The sequence below is a fragment of the Bos grunniens genome, chromosome 9 (genome assembly GCF_055505025.1).
Source record: "Bos grunniens cultivar Pamir isolate PY7600 chromosome 9, Bosgru_T2T1.0, whole genome shotgun sequence".
NCBI lineage: Eukaryota > Metazoa > Chordata > Mammalia > Artiodactyla > Bovidae > Bos > Bos grunniens.
In genome coordinates this window covers 104,418,546-104,441,548 of record NC_141173.1, presented here as the reverse complement: position 1 = coordinate 104,441,548, position 23,003 = coordinate 104,418,546, and the positions used below count along the sequence as shown (strand labels likewise).

The 23,003-nt window shown below is 50.3% G+C and overlaps 1 protein-coding gene across 50 annotated transcripts in view; it reads left to right on the top strand.

The window, feature by feature from the left end:
• The window catches only part of WDR27 (WD repeat domain 27), a 149,907-nt gene that overhangs the window by 22,380 nt on the left and 104,524 nt on the right, over positions 1–23,003 (top strand). For 11 of the 50 annotated variants that reach the window (XR_015133464.1, XR_015133462.1, XR_015133463.1 and 8 more), the window contains 11 exons: positions 320–420; positions 1,156–1,223; positions 1,433–1,554; positions 1,656–1,735; positions 7,664–7,742; positions 10,034–10,111; positions 12,900–12,997; positions 15,587–15,679; positions 18,652–18,773; positions 19,728–19,861; positions 22,737–22,834. Coding sequence is in view for 24 of the 50 variants with exons in the window: in XM_086318761.1 (XP_086174887.1) it covers positions 320–420; positions 1,156–1,223; positions 1,433–1,554; positions 1,656–1,735; positions 7,664–7,742; positions 10,034–10,111; positions 12,900–12,997; positions 15,587–15,679; positions 18,652–18,773; positions 19,728–19,861; positions 22,737–22,834 (1,073 nt within the window). In the remaining 26 variants the exon portion in view is untranslated. Of the gene's footprint in view, positions 1–319; positions 421–1,155; positions 1,224–1,432; positions 1,555–1,655; positions 1,736–7,663; positions 7,743–10,033; positions 10,112–12,899; positions 12,998–15,586; positions 15,680–18,651; positions 19,052–19,727; positions 19,862–22,736; positions 22,835–23,003 lie in introns of those variants that run through there. The other 39 variants (XM_086318762.1, XM_086318757.1, XM_086318768.1 and 36 more) reach the window with 14 other exon arrangements.

Here is a 23,003-nt window from a genome sequence, read left to right as displayed (position 1 = left end):
AACCTCCTTTTAAATTTGTATAGAGAAGGAAAAAAATATCGCTAGTTTGTTTCCTCCTGCTGCTTAAGAGAGAGAAAAATGTCTGATACTTGCAGCCTGTTTCCTCCATTTGGAGACCCCTGGCCTTCCTGCCTGTTACCCTCTCAACAGTAGGGCCTTGGAAACCCACCCGGGGGACATGCTGGAGGTCGTCCGAGATGGGGCCGGCACCCAAGACTCGGGCAGGGGACCCTCAGGTTCCCCGAGGCCCGGGGTCCCTGCCGCCCTGGCTGAGGGGGGACGGTCAGCACACGCTTTTCTCTCTTCCTTTTGGAATCAGCCTCTCTGAGACTGCCCGCTGCTTGTGGATTGGAAGCTCCACCGGTTTGCTCATATTTAACTTGTCAAGCTTTGAACTGGAGGCTGTTTTACATTACAAGGGTAAGATCTACCTTCAGAGAATCTTTGATACAGATAGTATGTAACTTGAACGTTTTCCTTTGTCTGACATTCGGGGGGTCACGGTGGGTGCCCGTCACTGACCCCCAGGGACCAGGCTCCTGGTCAACTGCACCACGCTGGCTGTCCTGGAACCCCCGAGCCCCTGCTACACCCCATCACCCACTGTCCTCTGTCTCCCCCTCCTCCTGGGGCCCAGCCATGTCCGGGACCTGCAGTTGGCCCTGTGTCCCCACCACAGCCTTGCTGTGGTGCCTGGTCACCATCGCAGCTGTGGGGCTGAGTGACAGACTCCTTGCCCGTCCTGGCATCTGCACGCCTGCAGGCTCGGTCCCCACCGGCCCCTGAGCTGCGGGGAGACGACGGACTGCTGCCCGCTGCCCCACGTGCACACGGCCTGGCCCGCGCCCCACTCCCCAAGGGCTCCGGCATCCTGGTCCGGGCCCTCCTCCTGGGGAGCTGCCTCCTCCTGGTTGGTTTTCTGTCCGTTAAGGTCCCACGCCATGTGCCCGGCCTGGCTCGGTGTCCTCACAGGGACGCTGCGCCTACTGCACTCTTGCGGCCACGTGTGGAGCTTGGTCTGCAGGCTCACGCCAGGGCACCTCTGCACGGGTAGCGGCCTGTGTGCTCTGTCCTCACCGCCCCGGCCCTGGCCCGTGTGCAGGCAGCATCTCATGGCCTTATGTGTGGCCTGTTTTCTCTTTGCCGGGAATGAAGACTTCCAGAGCCTCAGCATTCAGGTTGCTGGATCGTGCGCCGTGGCGAGCAGAACCGGTGGTGGTGAGGTGAGTCGTGAGCCATACCCTGAGCAAGGCCGGGGCGGTGCGCCCACCCACTGCGGTTTATCCTCCCTTCTTCCGACGTGCTCTCCCGGCTGCTCACCGCATGAGGTTGTGTGTGAAGGTTCAGGGGTCACACGCGTCTGCACAGGGCACCCATTAGCACAACTAAAGTGCCCACAACCATGACCGATTCTCTGAACCCATCCGCGCAGGCCCTCTGCTTGCTCACGTCCATGTTTGGGAACGAGACCGCGCTGGTGGAGGTGGACCCTGCTGCTCTGCTGCGGTCTCAGCAGCGCCTCCACCCGGGACCGGACCTGTCGGTGCTGCCCAGGTGCGGAGTCGTGCGAAACCATCTTTACGATGCATGTTTCCCTGAAACAACTCCATCACGCGTGTTTGCTCTCACAGACCAGGGTTGTGTTTCTCTTTCAGCTCCTGTGTGTTACCGACTTCTCCGCTGTACTTGGGACTTAAGGAAAAAAGAACCAAGCAGGCTACTGAGAAACAATCTGGTGAGTATAGCGTAGTCTGAAACGCAGGATGTGGGGCAGCTCCTCCTCTGAGTCACGTTTGTTCAGCTTCACTCTGTCGCTTTGCGGACTCACGTTCATCAAGGTGAAAATTCAGTGCTTTCTTCTTCCTTTGTCCCTTCCTTTCTCTGCCTCTCGTGTGTTCTGACATCGTTTTTCTCTGCCTCTCGTGTGTTCTGACATAGTTTTTGTGGTGGGGAATATGTTGGGCGTTTCTTCATGACTTGGGTATAATTCGTAGGAATTCAAAACATGAGAAATACTGGCAGTGGTTTCTCTGGGTTGATTTCCTTTATGTTAACTAGTTTGATCTATTTGGAGTCCAAGGGACTCTCAAGAGTCTTCTCCTACACCACAGTTCAAAAGCATCAATTGTTTGGCACTCAGCCTTCTTTATGGTCCAAGTCCCAGATCTGTACATGACTACTGGAAAAACTATAGCTTTGACTATATGGACCTTTGTTGGCAAAGTGGTATCTCTGATTTTTAATATGCTGTCTAGGTTGGTCATAGCTTTTGTTTCAAGGAGCAGGCATCTTTTAATTTCATGGCTGCAGTCACCATCTGCAGTGATTTTGGAGCCCAAGAAAACAAAGTCTGTCACCGTGCTATTCAGTAGGTGCTTGTTGTTTATCTATTTTAGGGGCTTCCCTGGTGGCTCAGACGGTAAAGAGTCCACCTGCAATGCAGGTGCTGCTAAGTCGCTTCAGTTGTGTCCGACTCTGTGCGACCCCATAGACGGCAGCCCACCAGGCTCCCCCGTCCCTGGGATTCTCCAGGAAAGAACACTGGAGTGGGTTGCCATTTCCTTCTTCAATGCATGAAAGTGAAAAGTGGAAGGGAAGTCGCTCCGTCATGTCTGACTCTTAGCGACCCCATGGACTGTATGGGGTCCCTGGGATTTTCCAGGCAAGAGTACTGGAGTGGGGTGCCATTGCTTTCTCCAGCAATGCAGGTGACCTGGGTTCAATTCTTGGGTCAGGAAGATCCCCTGGAGAAGGGAGTGGCTACCCACTCCAGTGTTCTTGCTTGAAGAATTCCATGGACAGAGGAGCCTGGTGGGCTGCAGTCCATGGGGTCACGACTGAGTGACTAACACTTTCCCTTTATATCTATTTTAAATATGGCAGTGTACATCTCTTCACTTATTTCTTGTGTGTACTTTTCACTGTAGTAAAATATAAATTACATAAAATTTACCGTATTAATCATACTTGTGTGTACAGTTTGGTGGCAGTAAGTAACTCTATAACTTTGGGCAACATAAAAAGTCTTTTTGAATCATTTTCTTCAATAATACCCCAAATAATGTTATGTTATGTATAGATTGCTTTTAACATTCTTTGTGAAATACTTGTGGACTAACAAATATTAATTAAAATTGCTAATAGTTGGAACAATACTAGGTTGTTCAGAGAGTATTCCAAAATCCTAACTATGTTTCCACTCGAAGCAGAGTACTTGCAGGGTGAACTCTGTTAAAAGCAGTGCCGTCCCTCATACCCTAGGTCACCTGGTTTTGTCAGCTGCACGGAGGACCACGTTCCCCAGCGTCAGCTGATAGCAGACCTCTGTGTGGAGACCTGCTGTGAAACGAGACTTGGGACTGTCTTTCTTTTTTTAACCAAATTCATTTACATTTTGTTCTTAGATATGTTTTACTTAGATCGCCCCTTAAAATGGAATTTAAGACTTTTTTATTTTATTTTAAATTTATTTTTAGTTGAAGTATTAGTTGATTTATAATGTACGAATCCCTGCTGTACAGCAGAGTGACTCAGTTTTACACACACACACACATATATTTATATATCTATATATTTCTTTAAAAAAATATTCTTTTCTATTATGGTTTATCCCAGGAGATTGGATGTAGTTGTTCCTTGTGCCATACAGTAGGACCATGTTGTTTATCCGTTCTAAATGTTACGTGTGTGTGTGTGTGTGTTAGTCACTCAGTCTTGTCCTAGTCTTTGCTGTTGCATGGACTGTAGCCCACCAGGCTCCTCTGTCCATGGAATTCTCCAGGCAAGAATACTGGAGTGGGTTGTCATTCCCTTCTCCAGGGAATCTTTCCAACTTCGGGATCAAATCCAAGTCTCCTGAATTACAGATAGTTTCTTTACTGTTTAAATAGATTTAAGGGACTAGATCTGATAGACAGAGTGCCTGATGAACTATGGATGGAGGTTTGTGACATTGTACAGGAGACAGGAATCAAGACCATCCCCAAGAAAAAGAAATGCAAAAAAGCAAAATGGCTGTCTCGGGAGGCCTTACAAATAGTTGTGAAAGTAAGGGAAGCAAAAAGCAAAGGATAAAAGGAAAGATATACTCATTTGAATGCAGAGTTCCAAAGAATAGCAAGGAGAGATAAGAAAGCCTTCCTCAGCAATCAATGCAAAGAAATAGAGGAAAACAATAGCATGGGAAAGACTAGAGATCTCTTCAAAAAAATTAGAGATATCAAGGGAACATTTCATGCAAAGAAGGACTCAGAAATGGTAGGGACCTAACAGAAGCAGAAGGTATTAAGAAGAGGTGGCAAGAATACACAGAAGAACTGTACAAAAAAGATCTTCACGACCAAGATAATCACGATGGTGTGATCACTCACCTAGAGCCAGACATCCTGGAATGTGAAGTCAAGTGGGCCTTAGGAAGCATCACTACGAACAAAGCTAGTGGAGGTGATGGAATTCCAGTTGAGCTATTCCAAATCCTGAAAGATGATGCTGTGAAGTGCTGCACTCAGTATGCCAGCAAATTTGGAAAACTCAGCAGTGGCCACAGGACCGGAAAAGGTCAGTTTTCATTCCAATCCCAAAGAAAGGCAATGCCAAAGAATGCTCAAACTACCGCACAGTTGCACTCATCTCACACGCTAGTAAAGTAATGCTCAAAATTCTCCAAGCCAGGCTTCAGCAATATGTGAACCGTGAACTTCCTGATGTTCAAGCTGGTTTTAAGAAAAGACAGAGGAACCAGAGATCAAATTGCCAACATCTGATGGATCATCAAAAAAGCAAGAGAGTTCCAGAAAATCATCTATTTCTGCTTTATTGATTATGCCAAAGCCTTTGACTGTGTGGATCACAATAAACTGTGGAAAATTCTGAAAGAGATGGGAATACCAGAGCACCTGACCTGCCTTTTGAGAAACCTGTATGCAGGTCAGGAAGCAACAGTTAGAACTGGACATGGAACAACAGACTGGTTCCAAATAGGAAAAGGAGTTCGTCAAGGCTGTATATTGTCACCCTGCTTATTTAACTTCTATGCAGAGTACATCATGAGAAATGCTGGGCTGGAGGAAGCACAGGCTGGAATCAAGATTGCCAGGAGAAATATCAATAACTTCAGATATGCAGATGACACCATCCTTATGGCAGAAAGTGAAGAAGAACTAAAGAGCCTCTTGATGAAAGTGAAAGAGGAGAGTGAAAAAGTTGGCTTAAAACTCAACATTCAGAAAATGAAGATCATGGCATCTAGTCCCACCACTTCATGGGAAATAGATGGGGAAACAGTGGAAACAGCGGCTGACTTTGTTTTTCTGGGATCCCAAATCACTGCAGATGGTGATTGCAGCCATGAAATTAAAAGACGCTTACTAAGGTCTGTCTAGTCAAGGCTATGGTTTTTCCTGTGGTCATGTATGGATGTGAGAGTTGGACTGTGAAGAAGGCTGAGCACCGAAGATTTGATGCTTTTGAACTGTGGTGTTGGAGAAGACTCTTGAGAATCCCTTGGACTGCAAGGACATCCAACCAGTCCATCCTAAAGGAGATGAGTCCTAGGTGTTCATTGGAAGGACTGATGTTGAAGCTGAAACTCCAATACTTTGGCCACCTGATGCGAAGAGCTGACTCATTTGAAAAGACTCTGATGCTGGGAAAGATTGAGGGCAGGAGGAGAAGGGGTTGACAGAGGATGAGATGGTTGCATGGCATCACCAACTCGATGGACATGGGTTTGAGTGGACTCCGGGAGTTGGTGATGGACAGAGAGGCCTGGTGTGCTGCTGTTCATGGGGCTGCAAAGAGTCGGACACTACTGAGTGACTTAACTGTACCGAACTCTTTACTGTTTGAAGCATCAGGGATGCCCCCTAAATGTAATATCCCCAAATTCTCAGTCTGTGCCTCCCCGCCTCGGCCCTCCTGGTAACCACCGTTCTGGTCTCTATGTCAGTGAGTATGTTTCTGTTTTGAGAATAGGTTCGTTTGCGTCGTATTTTAGATGACAAACGTGAGTGATGCCACATGACACCGTCTCTGACTCACTTCATTTAGTGTCATCTCCAGGTCCGTCTATGTTGCTGCAGATGGCATTATGTCACTGTTTTCACGGCCGAGTGGCATCCTGCTGTGTGAACGCACCGTGTTTTCTTTATCCGTTCATCTGTCCAGGGGCGGTTGGGTTGTCTCCGTGTCCTGTCTGTGTGAGCAGTGCTGCTGTGAACATATGGGTGCGTGCATCGTTTTGAATGATAATTTGTCCAAGTTTTTCTATTGTTTTGGTTGCATGGCAAGAATCTTGCAGGATCTTACTTCCCCGACCAGGGTTTGAAGTCACCACTGGACCGACGGGGAATGCCCTACTAGGACGTATCGTTTTGTCCCAGACGACCGTACATGCTGTACTATGCTTCACAGCTAAGTGACACGTAGATTGGAAAACAAAACTTTAGTGAGAGCAACCATATAAACAGTGAGGTTTATTCCAGAGATTCTAATTTCTCTGTATCCAGGGGCTGGTGAAATTTTAAAGCTTTGACTTTTTATGATAGCTTTATGTGTTGTTTAGAAAATATTCATATGGAATATTACAGAAGATGACTGATTTATAGTGATTCTGTAATCTCAAAATTTGCATCCCTCCTCTTACAAAAGCATAATAGAAATAGCAAGGTTTCCTGGTTCCTCTGGGATTTCCAGTCCCTCCCAAGGGCCTCTGGGGGCCCCGCTCCCTCCTCGGGGCCTCTGTGCCCAGTGGGGTTCCCTGAGCTTTTGATGGGAATATGTCTCAGTTTATCACATTTGAAATAGTTCCAAAAGCAGAGCTGAGTTTCTTTGCTTTTAAAAAAGAGAACTGTTTTTTGGAGTATTCAATATTATGTAATTATCCATTTTCTAAAGCTGTTTCATAGTATTGTACAGAATATTCATACTGAATAGCAAGTATCAAATATACATAAAAATAAGTAATTCTGGCAGGACTTTATTCTGTCTGGAAGCACCCATGGGACATGTCCGTGTCGGTGGTAAGTTCCCGAGGTGTCAGAGCGCTAACCAGCCAGCTGGGCCGTGGATGCTTACAGGGTGTTAAGAACAGGGTACCGTGTTTCCTCGCCATTAAAATGCTCTGCTGGCTGGTCTTTCTTACTGTTGTGTCGTGATAAACTCAGGCATAAGAGAGACACTTGGTTGGCTTAAGAGACTTGCATTCCTGTCGTAGAAGAGCTGTGCCTGGCACCGGCACAGAGGCGCTTGCTCCACGCTTCGGGTTTCAGGGGCCTGTGGACAGAATCCCACCGGCCGCGTTCTGCGTGGCCTGTCTCACCCCAGAGCGGACAGCCTCTTGCAGACGTGGCCGGAGGGACCGGCGCTGCGGGAAGGGCTGATGTGTTAGCCCTCGAGCATCTGAAACACACAGTATTAAACACTGCGATTCAGGTCATTTAAGCAGGAAAATCACGCTTTTGTTGTTTTCTGGCGCTTTTAGCGCCCTCAGTTTCCTTTTCTGCTGGTGGGGTTGGTTTGTCGTCAGGGATGAAGCCTCTCCAGTCTGTAGGGTGTGCACTGACTCCTCTTGTGAGAACGTGGCTGTCTCTGCAGAGCTTTGTCCTATCCACTATGAAGCAGCTGTGTTAGTGACTTGCTTCTTCTGTAACCATGTTTCCCGCAGCTGCTCGGAGCATTGTGAAGGACCACCCGCTGGTTTTCCATAGCAAAATACGGTCGTCGGGCTACACGGCTGCCCCATGGTGAGTGGACCACCCAGAGACAGACCATGGCCTCCGGGCGCAGGTGCTGGTGTGGATGGATGTTGGTGTGTGGACCCCAGCATGACACCATCGCAGAACAGACGCGGCAGTAGCGTTTATTGAGTGCTTACTATGTACTTTGGGGCTTCCCTGATAGCTCAGTCGGTAAAGAATCCACCTGCAATGCAGGAGATGGATGGGTGGCTGGCTGGATGGGTGGGTGTGTGGGTGGGTGGATTGGTGGGTGGATGGCTGGGTGGATGGATAGATGGATGGATGGATGGGTGGGTGGGTGGATGGGTGGATGGATGGGTGGGTGGGTGGATGGATAGGTGCATGGGTGGGTGGGTGGATGGGTGGGTGGATGGATGGGTGGATGGGTGGGTGGGTGGATAGATGGGTGGATGGGTGGGTGGGTGGGTGGATGGATGGGTGGATGGGTGGGTGGGTGGATGGGTGGGTGGGTGGATGGGTGGGTGGGTGGATGGGTGAGTGGATGGGTGGGTGGGTGGGTGGATGGATGGGTGGATGGGTGGGTGGGTGGATGAGTGGGTGGGTGGGTGGATGGGTGGGTGGATGGATGGATGGGTGGGTGGGTAGGTGGATAGATGGGTGGATGGGTGGGTGAGTGGATGAATGGGTGGATGGGTGGGTGGGTGGATGGATGGGTGAGTGGGTGGATGGATGGATGGGTGGGTGGATGGATGGGTGGGTGGGTGGATGGGTGGGTGGATGGTTGGATGTGTGGATAGGTGGGTGGATGGATGGATGGATGAGTAGATGGATGGCTGGGTGGGCAGATGGACAAATGGTTGGGTGGATGGATGGATGGATCAGTGGGTGTATGGATCGATGGGTAGATGGGTGGCTGGGTGACTGGGTGGATGGGTGGAGGGATGGATGGGTGGATGGGTGGCTGGGTGGATGGGTGGAGGGATGGATGGGTGTTGGAGGGTGGGTGGTGGATGGGTGGATGGATGGGTGGGTGGATGGGTGAGTGGGTGGATGGATGGGTAAGTGGGTGGATGGATGTGGATAGGTGGATATGGATGGGTGGCTGGCCGGATGGGTGGGTGAGTGGGTGGATGGATGGGTGTGTGGGTGGATGGGTGAGTGGGTGGATGGGTGGATGGATGGGCGGGTGGATATGGATGGGTGGCTGGCTGGATGGGTAGGTGTGTGGATGGATGTGTGGGTGGATGGGTGGGTGGGTGGATGGGTGAGTGGGTGGGCAGATGGACAGATGGCTGGGTGGGTGGATGGATGGATCAGTGGGTGTATGAATCAGTAGGTAGATGGGTGGCTGGGTGGCTGGGTGGAGGGATGGATGGGTGTTGGATGGGTGGCTGGTGGATAGATAGATCCTGGATTCATGCCTCAGTACAACCGCACACTAGTCCAGGCCCCGAGCCTGTGTGCTGGCTCAGTGGTGATGCCATCTGCTAAGTGTGGACTCCTTGGGTTCACTTTACTTGATTGGGTCTTGCATGTGGGGCCTGTGAGGGAGTCCAGGGGGAGGAGGAACCAGGCGGTGGTCAGTCCTAAGTACTAGCCCCAGGGTTTGAACTTCCTAGAAAAAGTACAGGGGATTCTAGGTGGGGTCAGTGGGTGAGGATGTGTTTCACTGTGACGTCCCCGAGGCAGTGAGGACAGGCGGGGAGGTGGTGAGGCTGAGGGACTGCCTGCCTCCCTGCCTGGGTGCTGCCTCCTCCTGGACCTCACCCAGCTCCCACTGCCCTCACACAGCCTCTCCAGACCCTGTGCTCTGGGTGGGATGAGCCCCACCCCAGCCCGGTCCTCACAGGCAGATGTCCATGTCCTCACCTGCCTCATCCAGGCCTGCTCCAGGTCATTTCCCAGTGCACTTGCAGAGTCTGCAGCAAATGTAGCTCCCCACCCCCCTGTCTCTCTCCCAGGGCTCCAGACCTGAAGCTGAAATGTGGAGTTGCCCTGCATGCCTGGCTGCAAAGTGATTATCTTAGTTTTTTGCCTAAGAACCCAAAATTTGTAGGAAAATAGCACAGTGTTCTCCAGAATTTTAATACACAAATACACTTATGTCCCCATTAGTGAAATAGCTGATATGGATATAGAATTAGAGGAATAGCTGTCAAAATTAAAGTGATTAAATGTTCAGTTTATTACTAACTTGGGACATGGGAAGCCCAAGTTAGTTTATTTATGTTTATATATGTTTATTTATTTACTATGTTTATTTTTTCACTGCAAAGTAGGTCTCTTAAGCTTAGAACTTTTAATCTTTGAATGACATAGAGTTCTTCTCTCCCCAGTGCAACTATGTTTTCACCAAAGACTGATTTTAAAAATGATGGTAAAAGAGCTTCGAAATGCAAGAACAATTACAGGTGGTATGTAACCTAGTTTGTGCATCCCAAGTAAATCTGAGATAATTTGGAGGAACTCTTTAGATAGTTTAATTGATTTTTTTCAAACATATATAAGACCTTTTAAGTACCTGTGTGTAAATATGTATATGTACACACACACACACACACACACATATATATACATATTATTTTTGTATCTATCTGTTCTTTTAGTTAAATTTAATTCATATTAATCATTTTTCAGACCTGCTGCTGTTTTTACCACCTTAACTATTTAGAAACATTTAATTTTTGTTTTAAGTTTCATTTTGGAGAGCATCATAGCTAACAGTTATTCTAAACATCTTAGGTTGTCATTGGGCAGGAAGTCTGAGTAGGCATGGTGCTTGGTGCCATTCTGGGAGGCGTGCGATGGGCTCGTTGGCTCGGAAAGGCTTCCTTTCCTCAGCGGCCCTCAGCCTAGGGCTGGCTGCCCGGCTCTGCGTCCACACCTGTCCCCGTGTCCCATGATGCTGGACGAGTTCTGCAGGTTCCCTGGGTCCGTTTCTCTGGACCCAGTTCTGCTGTTAGAGGTGATGCCATCTATACAGAGACAGTGGGCTGTGGCACTTGAGCTGCTACTTATTCCCGTGAGCATCACAGCTGTGCCTGCCGTCAATGGCTCACAAGACGCTGCTGGGCCTGACTTGCCCACATTTAATCGTGTTTTTTGTTCCTCTTCCTGCCCATCTGCTGTTCCCATGTCAGCAGGTCATTGCTACTGAGTAGGCCTCTCCACCAGATGCCCTCATGCCCTGTCAGACCCTCTCAAACATCCATGGTCAAGTATGGAATGCAGCCCTGGGCTCTGCTGAGCTTGGATTTCCTGTGGTTGTTTTTCCAGGGAGTTAAAAAAAATTTTTTTTCTTTATCATAAAGGGTGTTGGATTTTGTCAAATGCTTTTTATGCATCTATTGCGATGACTGTGTTGTTTTTATCATCTCTGTTTTAAATGTGGTGTATCACATTGATTTGTGAGTATTGAACTATCTTTGCATCTCTGGAATGAATCCCACTTTATCATGTATGATCCTTTATATACATTGTTAAACTCAAATTTGTAATATTTTGTTGAGGATTTTTGCATCTATATTCATCAATGATATTGGCCTATAATTTTTTTGTGGCATCTTTGTCTGGTTTGGGTATCAGGGTAAAGGTGGTGTTATAGGTAAATATGGGAGTGTTTCATCTCGTCAAGTTTTTGTAATAGTTTGAGAAGGATAGGAATTAGCTCTTCTTTATGTGTTTGGTAGAAATCCCCCATGAAGTTGTTCAGTTCTGGAGTTTTGTTTCCTAGGAGTTTTTAAATCACTAATAAAATTTCACTATTAGTGATCCATCTAGTCAGATTGTGTATTTCTTCCTGATTTAGTTTTGGAAGGTTGCGTGATTCCAGAAATTCATCCATCTCTTCCAGGTGGTCGAGTTTATTGGCATGTGACTGTTCTCAGCGTTCTCTAATGACACTTTCTACTCTGTGGTGTTGGTTTCTAGTTCTCCCCTTTCACTTCGTATTTAATTTACTTGGGCCTCTCTCTTCTCTTCTTGATAGCCTGGCTAAAGATTTGTCAGTTTTGTCTTTTTCAAAAAACAGTTCTTGATTTGCTGATCTTTTCTATTGCTTTTTGGTCTCTACATTGTCTCCTCTCTGATCTTCATTGGCTCCTTTCTTTTGCTGACTTGGGGCTTTGTTTATTCTTCTGTTTCTGGTTCCTTTAGATGGAAGATTAGATTGTTTTTGTGAGATTTTTCTTGTTTCTTGAGGAAGGTCTGTGGCACTATAAAACTTCCCCTTTTAAAACTTATTTTGCTGCATCCCATAAGTTTTTGGAAAGTTGTGTTTCCATTCTGATTTGCCTTGAGGTATTTTCTGATTTTTTTTTTTTTTTTTGCTTTATTCATTGGCCCGTTTGTTTTATAGTCACTTGTTGTTTAATCTCCGTGTGTTTGTGCTTTGCACATTTTTCTTCCTGTAATTGATTTCCAGTTTCATAATATTTTGTTTAGAAAAAATGCTTGATGTAATTTCAGTCCTCTGTCTCTTGTTGAGACTTGCTTTGTAGCCCAGCATATGATCTATCCTGGAGAATGTTCCATGTGTATTTGAAAAGGATGTGCATTCTGCTCTTTTTGGATGGGGAATGTCCTATAGGTATCTGTTAAGTCCAGTTGGTCTATTGTGTCATTTAAAACATGTTTCCTTATTGATTTTCTGTCCGGATGCTTTGTCCTTTGGTGTCAGTGGGGTGGTAGAGTCCCCTACTATTATTGTGTTCTTGTCAATTTCTCCCTTTATGTCTGTTAATATTTGCTTTATATATTTAGGTGCTATTTTATAGAGTTTATATATGTTAGTGAGTATAATATCTTCTTGTATTGATCCCTTTATCATTATATGCTGCCATTGTTTATTCTTTAATAACCTTTATTTTAAAGTCTGTTTTGTCTGATTTGAGTATTGCTACTGTCTTGTTTCCATTTTCATGAAATATGTTTTTCTATCCCCTCATTTTCAGTCTGTGTATGTCTTTAGCTCTGAAATAAGTCTCCTGTAGGCAGCATATACATATTATTTCATGGTTCTGAATGTAAGAGTTTATATATGTATATATATATACACACACACACATACACACATTATATATATATATAAATGTTATGGAATAAAATTATACATGTAAATAGGGAAACACTCACCTTATTTCTAGTATATTTTTATTTCTAATGTTGGACTGTCTCAGTTATTTCCTCTGATCTTCCCTGAAGTAAGGAGTGCCCTGTGGAGAGTCCTGCGCCCAGCAAGCTGAGCAGGCAGCTGGCCGTGGCCTGCGGCCAGGCGGCCCTGCTCTGTATGCAGTATTCAGGTATGCTGCTCCAGCCAGAGTTGTGCTTCACTGCAAGCTTCTGTTTTGCCCATTGTTCCATTTAAAACAGATTTTTAAAATCTTGGTTATTTGAAATCACATGACATTGTTTGAGTCTAGATTAAAATCAAAGCTTGCTTCCCCTGGACTGTCACTAGGATTAGCCCAGGGCGTCCACGCATGCCCTGCAGCTTCTGGCAGCAGGAGCTCTGGTTTGGTTATAAGCTGTTCCAGGTCTGTGCTCTGAGTACGTGGCCGTCTCCTCCATGAGCCCCAAGGGAGCCTGGCAGGAGGGCTGCATACAGAGGCTGGTTCATCAAAAGAGAGGCTACAGAAGAGCCTCCTGCCCCCTGGAGACCTGGTCTCCTTCTTCAGTGGGTGGAGCTGCTCTTCAGCTGAAGACCTGGTCTTCAGTGGGTGGAGCCTCCCCCCAGGCACACTCGGCTCCTGGCAACCACTCCCTCTCAAGGGCATCCAAACACCTTTACTTCCTTTCTGGGAACTCAAAGAAGTCAGGAGGCAGCTGAACTCATCCAGGTAGCTCCACTATTTAAGCTCTTTTCAGAGTTAAACATCATTTCTGGTTTCTAGATTTGCTTACAGATGAGAATATGCCTTTGCCCAAGTCCAGGGTCTCTCTGTGCACCATCCTCCACCCCCACCTCCTTGAGCGTTTGACCAGCCGTCTGCCCAAAGCAGCCGTCTGCCCAAATCTGAAAGGTTACTTACTTCCTTTTTTTTTTTTCATAGAATTCCAGCCTGCCAAAGAATTTTTTGAATAATTTTGGGAAATTGGATATGTAGTATTATCAGTAAATATTTAGTGATATTTGATATGCTTACCAAGCATGTGACCATAAAAGTAGGATCCTCAAGTTTGAATATTGTTGGGGGCCAGAGTGAGGTACTCCGCCCATGGCAAAGGTCATGAGGAAGGAGGCTCGACATACGCAAAGGCGGGATCAAGCCTCAGGAGTCCCCCTGGAAATCCTCGAGCGTCTACCCCCATAACCAGAGCCTGCCTACTTTACTACTTTGTGCTCTTACCTACACCTCTGACTTTATGGGGGGCTGTCCCCCACCACCTCTTTTGGAGAAGGAGTTAACCTAGAGCTCCAGTTAATAATAACTCTTGGGTGTGACAAGAGTGTTTTAACCTACAAACTCCTCTGAAGGTTCTCTAGCCTGCCTGACAGGCTCCGGCCACATGTGATTGCTCACAGCCTCCCAACCGTGAGAGGCACGAGATGCTTTAAACCCTCTGAAAACAGGTTCTTTAGAGAAGTTAGAAAAGTATAAGTATAGTGGGCTAATTAGAAATTGTGTTGGTGAAGGGTTTTTCATTTGTTGAGCCAATGTTTGTTGCTAAGTCTCCATATCCCCTGCCCTTACACACATTAATGAATATATAGAATTAACCTTTGATATTAATCACGTTAGACCTTAGGCTAAGTAAATTCTTTCCTTAACTAAAACCCACTACACCCTCACCCTGTAGGAATGTAACTTTATTTGGGTGGCGTCTGTTTTGAGAATAATCAGCCCTGGAGAAATAAGTGTCCTGATTGACTGACCGCTGTCACAAGGAGAGGGTCGTAAATTGTCAGCAGGCCCCCCCTGGCCAGAAGATGATGTAACACCCCTAAGACCTCTGTATACATTTGTGTGAAGCACCTGACTTTAATAAAAGTCAGGACTGCTGTCCCCACGTGACTTTTGTATAACATCTTAGTGTATAAAAACAGACTCTGGAAAATAAAGAATTGGGATCAGTTTCTCAAAATACTGGTCTCCCCATGTCGCTCTCTCTCTCACTCTGGCTGAGTCTCCATCTGGAGCGCGGAACCCACCATGCTTACTAATTATGCCTGGGCTTCTAAGATCCGACCGGGGAGGCCTCAGTGTCTCCTCTCCTTCGGGAGAACGGAAGGACGCCTGCGGCCTACGTAAGTGGTGCAAACTTCTTGTCTTGAAGTTTTATTGGTCTCCCGCGTAAACCAAGCTACTCAGCCTCTTTTCTCCACTGAATTTTCCTACTGAGCTATCCTTATTCTATTACTCTTTATATCTTTAATTAATATCTAATTGAAGCTATTGTATCCTGATCCTCGCCTACGCCATCTCTCCTTCGAATACCCTGGATCAGCCGGGGCTGGTCCCCGGCAGAATATTATGGGGGAAATGTATAATTTATTATGCCTTACTGTAGGGCAGTGTTTAGATGGAACGGCTGAGGCAGATATGCCCCTAGGAGGAAGCGTGGGAGGCTGGGGGGCCGGCTGTTTGGGGCTTCCCAGCAGGTCCAGGTTCAGGTCCTGGTGCTGCCTCTGATCAGCCCCATGTCCTGGGCAGGCCCCTGAACCCCAGCCCTCGGTTCCTGTCCGAAGAAGAAGTTGGGCGTGACATGAGCCCCCGGTGGGAGTGCACGCCCAGCGACTGGGAGCTGAGGAAACGCTGTTCCTGTTTCAGGTTTCCTCATTTCCTAAGAAAACGAGCGTCAGGTTAACTGAAAAATTCTATAATTTCACCTGTTGCAAGTGTGGTGCCTCTGAGTTATGCTTTATAAGGAGTTTCTCTTGCTTTTTCAAGCAGGAGATGGACAGCAGCTGGCCTGTGGCTTAGCCAACCACTTGTCCCTGGTCTGCAATGCTGATCTTACTGGGAAGCCTGCTGTTTTGTCAGGTAAGATGGAGAGTTTTAGTTCATGTGGATTTGTGAGTGTTTTTCCCTTGTTAGCAGGTCAGGTCTTTCTGCCAGACACTGAGGCAAGCACTGAGATGCCAAGGTGTGCAGCAGAGGAAGGTTTACACAAGGCGGCCAAGCGAGGAGCTGGGAGGGCACAGCTCAGACCTGCTCCCCGAGGCGGGGCCGGGCACTTGCGGGACAGAGGAGCAGGGAGGTCTTCGGTGCGGGGGACAGGATGGGCGGTAGGGACAAGGTGAGGTAGTTGTGTGCTGCACAGACAACTCAGGGCTGCATGCTGCTTCGTGGGGTGTACGTTCAAAAGCCATGAGGCGAGGGTGGCATTCTGGACCCCCTGATGTCAGGAGGTCGTCTGTCAGGCACCTGCACAGGCCTCGTTTTAGGGTCAGTGGTCCCAACAGGCTTGGCTGGCTACACACAGCTGATTCCACATTCCTGAAAACCAGCCTGAGCCCCTGTAACTACAGGGCCCCATGTGTCAGGGGCATTATCTGTCGGGGTGGCTATAGGGTGAGCTTGCTCAGTGAGGGTGGTGGCCGGTGGAGGGTTTCTGACGTGCGTGCCTTACCTGCTGTTCCATCGGATGAGCTCATGCTTCCTGTGTGCCCTGTGGGTGTGGCTTCAGGGTGGCCTTTTTAATCGTCCGGGGCACAGAGGCAGCCTCCTTATGGTCCTGTTGTTAATCTGCAAGCGCCATGCTTGTTCCCTTCAAACAAGAACAGACTAGCTCTGTGGCTGACCTGGGGAACAGAATGACCAGATTCCGCCAAACCCTGCTGAGCTGAGCAGGGGGAGCGTCACTTGTGGGGCCAGACCTGGAGGCGCGTTTGTGGAAGGGGCCCCGCGGTGCTCGGGTAAAACCCGTCTGGGAGGTCTCTGCTTCTGAGAGCACAAGCCGGTGATGCATCCCAGTGTGACGACCACGGATCCCAGGGGGTGTCACTCGCTGGCAGGGTCTGTGTTTGCGCTTTAGACTGAGAGTGTTTCCCGTCCATTGTGGCTGTCTAGTCCGGGGACGCCAGGGGCCCGGTGCCGACGCTCCCGTGAGGGCGCACCTGGCTCAGTGTGGGCTGCTGGGTGCGGCTGGACAGGTGTGAGTGCGGCCTGGGAGGACCACCCCCTCATGTCAGGCAGAGGGCAAGGAGTGTAACAGCTAAACCCTGGGGTCAGTCACTTCGGAAGGTCAAAGTGATTAAGATTTCATGAAGTACGGCGGAGTTGTGGACACACGAAGTCCTATGACGGGATGACACTGAGCCTGGAACTCCTGCTGCTGTCTCTAAGTTCTGCAGCTGCCCACTGGGCCCCTTCCAGGGTCCTTCCTGTTGGTGGGCACCTGCAGCCTGGTTCCCGACCTCCACCACTGCTCCTGTGGTCCTGGGGCGGGGCTGGGGTCAGGGTTGTGTGTCCTGGGGGGAGGCTGGGGTCGGGGTTGTGTGTCCTGTGGGGAGGCTGGGGTCAGGGCGGGAGGGGGCAGCCTCCTGACCTATCTGCTACCGAAGAGGGGCGGTGCTCGTTACCGGTGGGGGTGTGGGGGGACCGGAAGCAGGGGTCTGCTCAGCCGTGGGCGAGACAAGGGAGCCTCTCTGAATCCGCCTTACCTGGCCTTGAGGCCTTTGGCCACCTGGGGAGGTGGTGGCCCACGCAGCCTTGTTTGAGGCCGGAGGAAGGGGAGCTGCTCGGCATGAGCTGATGCATCTGGAGCTCGGTGTGTCCAGCTCCCGCCCATCCACGTGGGCCTGGCTCTGGCTCCGCAGGAGCTCCCGGGAGCCTGCAGCAGAGGGCAGCAAAGCCCTTTCTGGTGTTTCTCCGCTCGGTTGGTCCTGGCTCTCCGTTTTCTCCGGGTTGTGTTTACACTTGTCCAAGTAGATGGTGTCCCTACTTCCTGTGGGCTCTCTGACCAGGGTGATGCAGTGATGCTACACCTCTCTGTCCAATCTCAGGTTCCCGAGTGTGGTTCACATGCTAAGCCCTGGGTGCGCGCGGACGTCCGGGGTGAGCTTGCCAAGACAAGAGTGTCCCCTTGTCGGCTCTTCTTTCTCTGCAGTTTGTCACAGAGCATCCGACACGGGAAGTCCCGTGGGCTGGATCGCGGGTGCAGGGGTGGAGTGTGGAGCCCGCCCCGGGGCAGCGCAGGGCTCAGAGGTGCAGCCTTGCTCAGCGGGAGGCGTCGCTGGTTTTCTCGCCCGCGTGCGCACACCATGGCCCGTGGACAGCCCGGCCCGGCCCTCTTGGTTCTGAATCTCCTCTGGGTTCTGAATCTCCTCTCGCAGGACCGCGGTTTTCTCTTCCCAAGCTCCCAAGTATCCGCCTCCGAGAACCCTTCCCTGCACGGACTCCTCCACTTCTGAGTGGCTGTAGGGGCGGTCCTGAGTGATTCTAAGGTTGCTTCACGGCCGCGATGGCCTTTCTCAGGAGTCGTGAGGGCAAAGCGGGTCCAAAAACCAGGTCGTGTGTGGGTTCAGAGCCGGGGGTGGCTGAAGCCAAGTGGAGAGGGCAGGGCTTGGCCGGTGGGTGGGGGGAGTCGGAGGGGCCAAGACAGAATCCGCCGCGGATCCTGACGCTTCATCGGGACCGAGCGGACCAGCCGGGCAGCGGGTGCTGGGCCGGCAGGGGCCGGGGACCCCCCCATGAGCGGCTGTGGTGTTGCCCCTGGTACCTCCTGATCTTGGCAGTGTTTCCTCTCCCTTTCTGAGCACCCGCTTATTCCCCGGGAAAGGACGGGACGGGCTAAGTGATAAGCGGTCCGTTATCTGCAGTCTAATTGCTCAGACACTGTAACCGTCGGCCAGTGTCATCGTCTAACACCTTCTTCGCAAACAGGTCCACTGCCTTGGGCGTCGGCTCGCTGGGGCGCTTGGCTGGGAGACACCTCCGCGTCACTCCCTTCTGGACGTGGCGTCTCTGCTGCTCTAGGGGGCTCAAGGCCGTTCTTCCTGCTCTGCCCTCAGGTCACGACGGGGCGGTGAGCAGCGTGTGCTGGAGCCACGACGGCCGCTGGGTGCTGTCCGCCTCCCAGGACGGGACGCTGCGGGTGTGGTCGGTGCGCAGCCGGAAGCCGGCGCTGCGTCTGGTGACCGGGCCCGGGGCGCAGACGGCGGGCGGTGGCGGCCCCGCCCAGCTTCTCCTGCGCAGTGTCCGGCCCCACCCAGGGGGCGGGGGCAGGAGGGCAGCACAGTGTGTTCACACGGACACGTGACACGCGCAGCACACACAGACAGACGCGCACACATATGCGCGTACAGTTAAAAAAGCCTGACATTTGTATGGTCTGAAAATGGCAGAACAATAGTAAAATATGGGAATAATTTAAATGTAAAAATAAATGTGATTCTATAGTAGAGGCGATAATAATGCCCACAGGACACTATGTGGGGGAAGTGTGTTTTGGGGAGAAAAATGCCTTATTTTGGTGATCTCATGGGAGACCGTTTGGAACAGAGGGAAGGGAATCAGGACGACGGGTAGGGGGACAGGTGACACGGCTCAGTTACCAGGCTCCTCCCTGGCAGGAAGTGGATTCAAGGACGCGGTTAGCACCCCTCCTGTGAGTCTTGTAAAAGGAGACTGAGTCCTGGGGCGCTGTTCGAGGAAGGCTGGTCACTCCCAGGACAGCGGGTGAGGCCGAGGGGAGAGCGGGGGTTGGCCCTGGGGCCGAGAGTCTTGTCGACTTCTGCGCCCTGCACGGGCTGGGCTGTGTCATAGGAAGAGCAGACGCTCAGAACTAGGTTTAAAGCAGATGAAGAACTGTGGCTTCAAGGTGTGTGCTGGCATGCTTCAATGTCCTTTCATTTCAGAGTTTTTAAATGGCCGGAATTCCAAACGCTCACCACAGTAAAATTTAATTACGTAGTATCGTTTACGGAATCAGGAAGAAGGACCGAAGGTTGTACGTTGGTCCTACCAAGAGGCATTCGGTACCTTTAGAATAAGTGGACGTTGTGTTAGGATGAGAGGTTCCATGTTTATAGCAGTAGAGGTTTTACTGACACTTATTTATTAGTGGCGATGACTGATTCCACTGCAGGGCAAAGACACGTTCCCTACGCCTGTCCAGTCCGCGCAGTTTTATTACATCGACGCGTTTATCTTGTCGTCCTCGGGCCCCGAGGTCCAGCTGCTCAAGCATCACATCGACACCAGCAAGGACCACTTACGAAGGTAGCGCCCCCTGCGGTCGGGGACGCTGCGTCTCAGCCGCGCGTCGGGTGTAAATAACTGGTCCAAAGCGTCGTCACACCCTCCTGTGATCGGAAGTCCCTTCTCCGCGTGTAGAGCTTCCCTGGGGGCCAGGCCTGGGCCTCGGGGGACTCACCAGTGCCCGGGACTCAGGAAAGGGGGCCACTGCCCTGGTTCAGCAACATGATTAACACGTGTTGTATGTGAGATTATTACCGTTTATAGTAAATTGAGGTGGTTGCAGTGGTCAGGAATCAACCTGCCAAGGCAGGAGATAGGAATTCCATCCATGGTTTGGGAAGATTCCCTGGAGAAGGACATAGCTACCCACTCCAGTATCCTTGCCTGGAAAATTCCATGGACAGAGGAGCCTGGTGGGCTACAGTCCATGGGGTAGCAGAGGGTCTGATACGACTGAGTGATTGAGCACACGTGCGTGGAACGTTTCATACGCATCCACAGATGTACGTGTGTGTGGTCTGCCGGGGCACACCTGACGTTGGCAGACATTAATGCTTGGCTGTCTTTGTTTTCAAAGCGTTTAAGAAAATGAAACCTGCAGAGAGAACCAGAGGCCTCCCCTCTGAGCCCTGCCCCTCTGTAGCCTCCCGAGACCCATGTGCTCGCGCCCCTCCCCTGGTCTCTAGCTGCTGCCCGCCCAGGCGTCTGTGCGGTTCGGTGGGCGGCTCACGTGTGACACACCTTTGATCACCACCATGCTCACGAAAGCGGCTGCTCCCTGTGGGTTTACCTGTCGGGATGTGCCAGGCGACAGGAGGCTGCCTACCTGTCGGGATGTGCCCGGCGACAGGAGGCTGCCTACCTTTCGGGATGTGCCAGGCAACAGGAGGTTGCCACAGCTCTTCCTGGTTCCCGCATATGGACACATCGCTTGTTCCAGTGGGACCGCCCTGAGCTTCCCTGCACACGTCTGGCGGTGGGCCTGGAGGGCTAGGTGGGCGTTTCTGGACTCCCTTCTCCGGCCACCCTCAGGGGGGCGCGTGTGGTGCCCAGCAGCGTGGTGGTGGGCCCGCACTGCTCTGAAGGTGGTGCCTGCCGTCTCCCCTGTCCTGCGTCCTGTAGAGTGGGGGCCTGTCAGCCAGCTCCCTTCCTGTAGCTGACCAGCTTCTCGCTGTGTTCACACTGTGATGTTGGTGTTTCCACCAGGTCCTGCCCACCACCCTCTTCTGGGTGGCTCTGTCCCACTGCTTGTCACTCTGCAGAACAAGGTGGCTGCTGTAGCTGCAGGCATCACGTCTGTGTTTCCATGGCAAGATGAAAGGGAGGCCTGTTTAGGCCTGCATGCCTCAGGGCCCCAGGAGCACCCTGGTTGTTGGGTGGGGCTGGTCTCATGGACAAGCTGTTTGCCTCTCGTCTTGGCCCCCTCCCACTTCCCTCACCTCTGACCCAGAGTCCCCGTGGTGCTGACAAACTCACCTTGATGGGCACATGCCAGCCTCCAGCACTGGGGACTCGCACAGAGGCACCTTCTCCATGAGGCACTCCCGGGCTTCCCCCACTGCAGGGGTGTCTGCACCCCCTCTGCTCACGTGACTCTTCTCTCTGAGACCCTTTCTGGGCTGTCCTGTCCACAGTAAGTTGCTGCTATCACCTCTTCAGCCGTCCTGCTGTGTGGCTTTGGGCAGTCTCTCAGCAGGACACACGGGGGGTTATGAAATCTCTGCTGATCATTAAGCTTCATTCCCAAACTTCCCCTGAGGCTTGGCCTGGCTTGTCCGGAGTCTGCATATGGCCTGTTCTCCCGGGACATGAGGCCTGTCCCTGCCCCCCAAGTCACCCCTCTGGGTACCACTTTGTGGCTGGCTCTGCATCAGACCCCTGCCCAGCAGTTACCTCTCTGTGGACGGGATGGGCTGACAACCAGTTTCATCTGCACCTCAAGTGTCTGAGAGGTTTGGACACTGAGCCCTAGTGGCTTTGGCCATTGCCCACCTGTACATCACTTTGCCAACAAAGGTCTGTCTAGTCAAAGTCATGGTTTTTTCAGTCATCATGTATGGATGTGAGAGTGGACCGTAAAGAGGGCACAGTGCCAAAGAATTGACGGAACTGTGATGTTGGAGAAGACTCCTGAAAGTCCCTTGGACTGCAAGGAGATCAAACCAGTCAGTCTTAAGGGAAATCAACCCTGAATATTTGTTGGAAGGACTGATGCTGAAGCTGAAGCTCCAGTATTTTGGCTATCTGATGTGAAGAGCCGACTCACTGGAAAAGTCTCTGATACTGGGAAAGATTGAGGGCAGAAGGAGAAGAGGGCATCAGAGGATGAGGTGGTTGGATGGCATCACAGATGCAATGGACATGAACTTGGGCAAACTTCAGGAGTTGATGATGGACAGGGAAGCCTGGGGTGCTGCAGTCCATGGGGTCACAAAGAGTCAGACATGACTGGGCAGCTGAACAGCAACAACAGATAACTTGTAGCTCACTGAATGTCTTAAGCATGTAGGGCTTCCCTGGTGGCTCAGATTGTAAAGAATCTGCCTGTAATGCAGGAGACCCAGGTTTGATCTGTGGAGTCTTGCTAAGTATACACAATTATTTTAAAATTAAGAGAAAAGTTTGTTTTCTCATATATAGGGATGAATTCCACTTGGCTATGTATGTAGTAATATTTTTCATGAAGTTTTACTGAAGGAAAAGCTAGAATTACCTAAAGAATAACTTAGGTAGTCAACCTGCTACCTAATAAAATTTACTTATTATTAATATTTATTAATGAAATATGATTGTTAATATTGACATGAAAACTTTTATTTTCAAGTTTTTGAAGGTAGAATCTTGGGTTGTGGCAAAAGGGGAACAAGGGGATAGATGGTCCTCCACCCTCTCGCAGGTACAGACAGAAGAGCTGGTGCACGCCCGTGTGCAGGCTGCTCACGACCAACGCCACGGAGATCACCAGCTTGTCTGCAGTGAACGATTTCCACTCCTGTATCCTTTCTCCTGCTGTGAGTCTGATGTTTTCACATCCTGACCATCATCCTTCTGGCAAAGGCTTGTGCTGAGGGTCCAGGCTCCAGGCTTGGGCTGAGCACTCAGACCTCCTGGAGCTCAGGGGCCTTCATGTAATGGCTTCATCTCAATAATGAAAAGAGACCCA